Genomic DNA, 7,920 nt, shown 5'->3' on the forward strand with positions numbered 1-7,920 from the left:
TGTATATGCAGATAGGGTGCAGAGCAACCTGGTCTGGCTTCAGTTCATGGAGAGCAGGGACACACTAATCATGTGCGACAGGCTGAGACGGGGCAACAGAAGGATTCTGGGTAAGCTGTTTGGGGCCCCATTTGGTGAGGTTTGCCAGACATTTAAGGCTGGTTAAAAACGGGACTCATTGGAAATGGGAAAGGTGCAGCTCAGCTGTGTGTGTGTGGTGGGGGTGGGGAAGGAAGTTGAAATGTAATTACTCACTATGACTTTAAAGAGTCAGTGCTGAAGGGGACTAAGCACAAAATACTACCATGTATTTTATTCAGATAGACTCTGCTGGCCTATCCTTTGGTGGGTTCCCACCAGCATCTTGGTTTTTCTGGCTAAGATCAAGCATTTCTGGCACAAAGTGGAGAGTGTGAGGCCTGGCTCTGGCCCCCTGGTGCTGGCCTGGTATTGGAGTGCCAGTGCCCTGTGTTTTTTTAAGGGCCAAAAAAGGGTTTCTATCACTATTTTTGGCATTAGGGGTGAGTGTTAGGACTTGCTTCAGCCTCTCTGAGTGTTTGGCCTGGGGTTGCAGTGCCTCCAGATCTGGTGCTTGTTTCCTCCTAGGGGAGAAACTGCCTGTTTTTTGTTTTTAAGAGTCACACAGACACAAAAAGGCTCCTATCAGTGTGTTTCCTCCCTCTGGGCCACAAGTTTTATAGTCACGTTCAGTTTTGGCTGCTTTTAATCAACTTTATAATTGGTTTCCATTATTGAGCACATGCTGCTTTTGGTACCAGTTTAATAATATACAATGTATTTAGGGCAGTTTCCTTGTATGCAAATGTAAGATGAAGAGCTATTTTCCCTATGCTGACTGGGGGGGAAAACCTTGTCTTATATTCGAGTAAATATGGTAAACTGAACATACTAGTTGCTTTATTGTGCTAAGTTAGAAACTGCTATTAGGCAGCTCAATAAGTAGGCATTATGTAGCTTCCTTAAGTAATACTGCTAATACTTATCAGTAAGAAGAATATCTATCTCTTGCTAATCATGAAAGAAATACTCAGCAGTACAACTAAGAGTAGTATGCACTCCAATTACAATTCTTACAAAGGAATAAACTCCGCATTTGCAAACTGAATTACTGCATAGCAACGCTAACAAATATTGTTGCAGTATCTATTGTAAATGCCGTCACTAGTTCATTGGCAATTATCTTCAACTGCAATTTCTGATGTTTGTTAAAATGCAACTGTGATTTTAAATTCAGCAATGTTCATCTAAAGAACTGCACAACACACCATCTTTTGACAATACTAAGAATTACAACAGCTCATATGGTTTTATAGAACACTTTGTTTACAACTGTGACATGACACTCTTTGCCCATCAAGACAAACAGTGCAGCAACTATAAAACATTCAACTACTGAAAAAAACATATTTTAATTATTCAAAAAATAAATTCATAATAGTAAATTTTATACAAGCAAGAATATTAGTACTACAGGATATTTTAAATTCTCAAATTTTACAGAAATTTTAATACACTCTTTTATCATAAATAGCAAGATACACAGGTCACTTCCTGGACTGCAGGCTAGAAATGCTGGTGCTGTTTTTAGCCTTTTCTTGAAAAACCACTGGCTCCAAGCAGGGGAACAACATAAAAGATGTTAACAATGGAATTCTTCCTTCCTTGATGCTAGTATGTGCACTTTTCTTTTTCTCCTCGATTACTGTAAGCAGTGTTTCTCCAAAGATTTATTAATAAAGGAAAAATATCCAAAATTCTCACTGTTGTTTCTACATGGTCAATTTTCAGACCTTCCAAAATTCATTGTAGCTTCATGCATAACTTGAACAAATCTTGTACCTTTCAGCTTTTCCAAAACATTTCAGAACTGTTCTTCATGTGAAAGATGTAATAATAACAGCAAGAAGGCAAACTGAATTTCAGCTTTGTACATAAAACAGCCCCTGAAATGTTCTATTGTTCACCACAGCACTAGTTCAGATATAGCAGAAGAGATTTAAGTTGCTCATCATTTACTGGAGGTAAGAAAAAACAAGTTGATTAGTAACCTTAAAAGCACTATTGTATCACATAAGCATGACTAGTACTAGAAATGCTAGAATACATTTCTTCTATCCTATTTAGAAAGTAAAAACTAGTCTCAATATCAAGCAAAAATAAAACAGGTTTCCAATGAAAAGCAAAAGTATTACGTATTTTATAATATTACGTATTACATCTTAAAAATATTATGTATTTTTAAGTTTTAGTAATCTAACTTGCCAGCAAGCATTTTATTTGAATAAAAAGGATGACAAATATAAGAGTCAGATACTGTCCCCCTACTGCAAAATGTGCTTTATTGTTAGTAGCATATAAATAAAATTCCACCCAAAAATTCTGCTATTTTGCTACTGGATATTGTGAAAAAGTTGAAGTGCAAAATTATAAGCAGTTACTGTAAGTGACAAAATGGTGCTACTCATTTTCATACTATAGCTATCTAATTTCTTCCTTTAAAAATACTTTAGTTCTTTTCTGATCTTACTGATACAATCTACACCATCAGTATTTGTTTTTAAGAAATTCATAATTAAAACCCTTATCAATCAGTTGAAATTCTTATGCAAAGCAAAAAAAAAGTTTTAAGATGACTAACCATTCAGGAAAGTAGTCTTTTCTAAATATTCTTGTTAAACTTTCAAGGTCTTCATTTGTAAAATGCAATTCTTCAAGTAACGTAGACAAAAACTGGGTATAAACTGGGCTCTGTTGAGAATTCTCAAAGACTGGTATACTCTGTGACAACCTGAAAGACCACATTGAATACAGAAAATAGAAAACGTTAAGTGTCTCAACAGGAAGAGCAAGGCTGGTGCACTTTAGAGAGAAAATGTCAGCCATTAAAGTTACCTAGGAAGAAAGGTATTTCCAGCATCTTCCTATTTTAAACCTTAAACTTTATTGCTTATAGGTTACACTAAAACACAAGAGTAATTAAGATATGAATTTGTTTCAGATTTGGTCAAACTCAGAGCAGCTTTAAATCAGTTATGTAACTGAAGTTGGGCAAGTAATTAATTGATTCCATATCTATTCAATTTTATGCCCAGCATATGTAATACAGACTATGTTAAAAATCACTTTTAATGCACTTTGAATATTAAGCTTTTACAACACCCTGAACATATAATAAAAACATATAATGCAACTGTTTGCACTGTAATTATCAAAAGCAATAATTCCTCTGGTAAAAGTTCTGAAGTAGTAAGTGATCTGTGAAACAATTTTTTCCCTTAGAGCAGATAAAGGGTGTTTTACACCACAAACTACCAGCAAATCATCATTTTCGGGAGTTCTACCTGGTCATAAAGACATAGGCACAATAAAGTTTCATATTATTATTTCCTAGAGGACTACAATAGGGTCTGTTTAGTAAAGTAAAATCTGTTTATTTATTTAAAAAGGTCTCTACAAATCACATCACTGAAAAAGCTTTTATGTAGTAAATTCATTTTGTTCCAAGCCAAGATTTCTCCAAATACCTGGAAACTTCCCACAGAGGCCTTTCAGATTATTATTTAATTTAACTTTAGTCACTGCCACTGGGCACATGAAATATGAATAAAATAACTCTCAGAAGCTGCAGATCAATGAAGGCAGCAGAGTAATCAGAGCAGTACATTTCCTCCGTAGGACATCTCTGCACCCTAAAACAATTTAAGTAATACTTGTCTTATAAAGTGGGCTGTGTGCAATTGCTTTATTTTCAGAAACCCTAAGATGGATAGTCAGACAGAAAAAAATTTGGCAAATTTTAAAGAGGAAAAAAATAAATCTCAGAAGTCATTAATTGGAACATTAACAAACTTAAATTTTACAGGTGGTATTTTTCTAGCTGATTCCAAATATACTTTACATACAGACCTGACTACTTTTAACACAAAAAGGAAACGGTATGAATTTTGAAACTTGAATGCTTGAGCAAAACTACATTAGAATGCACTTCCCATTAATAAACTTAATGAGCAAACAATAAATCTGATTTTGGTGATTTATAACTTCTAAATAAAATTAAAAAAAAATCATATGACCAATTTAGTTCTTTAAAGAAGTGTGCTATTTAAAAAAAAAAATCTTCAGAATTTTTTCCATCTGGGTAGGTTTCTCATTACTGCTGGGTAGAGCCAAGCCCTCTCAACTTCCACTGATTTAAAAGTTTTTTCTCCAAAATGAGGCTAAAAATGAACATATAATCACTTTAGTTAGTTTATTTTACACTTAAGACAACTTGCTGAATTCCTTTACATTTGTACCCAGACTGAAACTTCTGTAATACTCAGTGTAAATCTCAATATGAATCAGATTCACTCAATGAAGCACACAACGTGACTCGGGAGCACTCTATGGAAGTTGTGGGCACACAGTAATAAGAAACCCTTAAATGAGGACAACTGCTAAAGTTTTAAAAATGAATATTAAAATACGAGTAGGTTTTTGCATATGCCCTACATATGCCTTTTACAACTCATTTGAAATAATGAGAGAAGCACATCAGTATCTTGTTGTTCATGGCTTGTCCCATCAAAAACACCATAAATGATAACAAAAAGCATTCTACTACAGACCCAGGAAAAATATACAGTATTGCTAATACTGTAAGTTGTAATCCAGTGTACACTGTGAATCTGTATAAACATACACCTCCTAGGGAATCAGATTCAAATACTGTTAATTTTAGCTCACAAGTTTTCGCATAGAATTGGAGCACATAAAACACAACCTTATACAGGCCAGCTTTATATTTCATGATCAGAGATACCATTCAAATAACTTCCACTGTTTATCACTAGTATGTTTTCCCCATTGATCAGTGTCTTTAAAAAAAAAAAAAAAAAAAAATCTTATAATAAGGTGCTGAAGCCGAAAACTAAACCTAAACTAAACCTAAAGTACTGCAAAGCACAGCCTTTGGGCTACCATATCCCAACATGCAAGTCAGCTTTAGACACTTTCAACCTCAATACCAAATTCTACTTTCAAGGTCATTTATCAAAAATAACAGTAACTGAATATTTTCCACTTCATAAAAATGTATTCATTTAGGTAAATAATTATGAAGTGTGGTCAAGGGAAGATGTGTTCCTTTCAGGAGATGCTTGTTAAAAAAAAAAAAAGGAAAGAGTCTTACATGAGTTTAAACTAAATTAAAAGGTAAATGAAAAGACATCCTGAAGCTTCCTAGAAATTAAGCAGTTAATGAGTTTTACTTGAGTAAGTACTGAGACACCCTCTGGAAATTAACATTAAGAGTAAATCTCCATTTGAACAACGCTACAAATTAAAATAGTCTCGAATCAAGCAAAACAGTGACAGAACATAGGTAAAGGATGCAATAAAAGACATTAAATATTTTGCATGAATATAAAACTGACATTGAGAAAGTTAAAATAAAACTTTATTTCTTTATGAGAGCAGAAAACTGGTAATTTTTTGCGGTTTAACAGATTATGCTCTTTTGGATTATTTTTCATTCCCTTTGGCGTGCCATTTTATATGTATGATGTGCTGAATAGTTAAACCACTGCACAAAAGTGGCCACATTATGAAATAGAAACATTAAGAAAAGTATGAGGTAAGCACACAAAACCTGGAATAAAATGGACAGGACATGTACAAGATTTGTACAGAGTAGCTGTGTGCACATGAACGCGGCCACACAGTACGTGATGCTGCAGACATGTGGTGTCTGCAGTGCCACACATCATGTGTTCAGTTGTTCTCTGTGATGTAAGCAAGAAACAGGTGGGGGGCGGGGAAGGGGGGGGGTTGACCCTGGATATCAAGACCCACAGGAAAAAAAAAAGGGGGCAGTATATGTGGGGGCAGCATGCGCTGCTAAAACCAGAGTTGTACTCTGGCTGTCAGCCAGGCTCCATGCAGCAGGATTGCCACTGCTGCAGCCCTAGGAGGCCCCTAGGACCCCATTTAAGGCTTCTGGGGCCAACCCACTGTTGGTCTCAGCCTCCCCTACCCTTCCTGCAGTAATCTGCTGTGCTCCAGAGCACTTGTGGCACAGGCGTTCCCTGTGCTGCAGTTAGTTGTCCCTGGGGAACCAAATGTCCACGTGTGGACACAGCCAGTGGGTTCAATGGTATTTATTCTATTCATTATGAAAGAGGACCAAGCAGCTTGTTTCATACTATGAGGTATGCTGACTACTTTTTGCAGATCAGCATTTTAATACAAGTACACCTTCAGATTGTCAAACTGTTTCAGGGTAATCAGAAAAGGAACAGAGGAAGTGCTGAGAGATCAAGATCAGTGTTCAGTTCTGACAGCTGGTTTGGAAAAGGTACAAGCCTTTGGCTGCTTCTAAGAACTCCTCTACACATGCAGGTAAAGGATAACAGAAGAAAGGCCCAGAGATGCATTATTATTATTATTATTATTAATACAGTAGTAGCATTCTGCAAGTCATCCAACCTCAGAGGTAAAGAGGTTATGGTAATACGATAATAGCTTATTTGTATAAAGAGTCACGATTTCCTGATTGCTGGTACCAAAAGACTCTGATTGTATGAAGTGCTACCTCTGCAGTACTGGAGAACAATAGCCATTTTTAAGTAGCTCCATATTTTTGTATCTGCTTTGGGCTCTAAATACAGAGGGTTAAGACTTGACTTTCAAAAGCAGATCTGTGCACACACAAGCCATTTGTTATGGAATGAAAACAAATATCTTTCCCCACAAACTTTGCATTTTGAGTGGTGTATTCTCATACTAAATCATACTGAATCCCCCTGTAGTTAATATTTAGGTATGTACATCAGAGAAGAACAAAATTATTGGAGAAATCTAGTAGTGAATAAAAATTTCATACCACTTTTGGACTTTCTCAAACAGCAGCCAAATCCCTGCTACTCTTCAGATAAACACTATTAAACACATTTGTTCAAACAGTAAGGAATTTTATACCATTATCTACAGATTTCTACCTTTTTTCTATTAAATTGTCTTTCAAAGAAAATTCTACTCAGTGCACCCTATTAAACCTATTTCAAGAGTTTACCCAGAAAATGCTTAATTTTTGTTGGCAAACAGGATCCTTTTGGCTTTGACAACTGCTTATAATCTGTCATTCCCTTTTTTAACATCAATTACCTGGCAGCTGCTTTTCTAGCAGTGACAAAGGGCTAATTCTGCATGGTTGAAGCCAATGGGAGCTTTGCTGTTGACTTCAACAGGAAAAGGTACAAGCCTTTGGCTGCTTCTAAGAGCTCCTCTACACATGCAGGTAAAGGTGCAACGGGATGTAATGTGCGATGCACACAATTGCGCATCTTGCCATGCCACATGTGCATGGCAGGAGGCGTGACTGTGTGATCACACATTAGATCCTTATCAGACCTTATTGCTGGTTCAGGGCAAGCCTAGGATCACAATCCTGGACTCCCCCTGCACTGGCTCCCATGGCTGCAAGCCCCATACCTCTGGAGGCTCATGGTGAGCAGTGTGATTTGTGAGCCCCACAGCTGAAGAGGCTCATGAGGAGGGGGAGGAGATAAAGGGGGGAAAGGCAGCGCTCTCCCTACTGCAAGTCCTGCAGCTGATGATGCTGCCACCACTTTGAGCTTTGTTAGCTGTGGGACTGGCAATGGGTGCTGCATCCCTGTGGCTGGGAGCCCCTCAGTTGATGGGGCTGCCTGCCACAGGGAGCACTTGGCCACAGGTTCATTTAAGCTGTGATTAGAACAAGCTACAAAATTATTACACATTTTTGTGGAATAACTTTGTAGCTTATTGCTTGTTTTATCACACCATTCTAAGGGACAGCTAACATCCTAAGGGATAGCCAGCACGGGTTTGTTGCGGGTAGGTCTTGTTTGACCAATCTCATTTCCTTCTATGACCAGGTGA

At 37.0% G+C, this 7,920-nt stretch overlaps 1 protein-coding gene across 1 annotated transcript in view; it reads right to left on the reverse strand.

The window, feature by feature from the left end:
• Positions 1–1,411: 1,411 nt before the first annotated feature.
• Positions 1,412–7,920, reverse strand: part of RPAP2 (RNA polymerase II associated protein 2) — a 70,479-nt gene continuing 63,970 nt past the window's right edge. Inside the window, exons 12-13 of the mRNA XM_019531107.1 lie at positions 2,660–2,809; positions 1,412–2,036 (exon numbers count right to left, since the gene is read on the reverse strand). Coding sequence (XP_019386652.1) covers positions 2,030–2,036; positions 2,660–2,809 — 157 coding nt within the window. The 3' untranslated portion in view covers positions 1,412–2,029. The remainder of the gene's footprint in view (positions 2,037–2,659; positions 2,810–7,920) is intronic.

This window comes from Crocodylus porosus, unplaced genomic scaffold (assembly GCF_001723895.1).
Source record: "Crocodylus porosus isolate Cpor-Errol unplaced genomic scaffold, CroPor_comp1, whole genome shotgun sequence".
NCBI classification, from domain to species: domain Eukaryota; kingdom Metazoa; phylum Chordata; order Crocodylia; family Crocodylidae; genus Crocodylus; species Crocodylus porosus.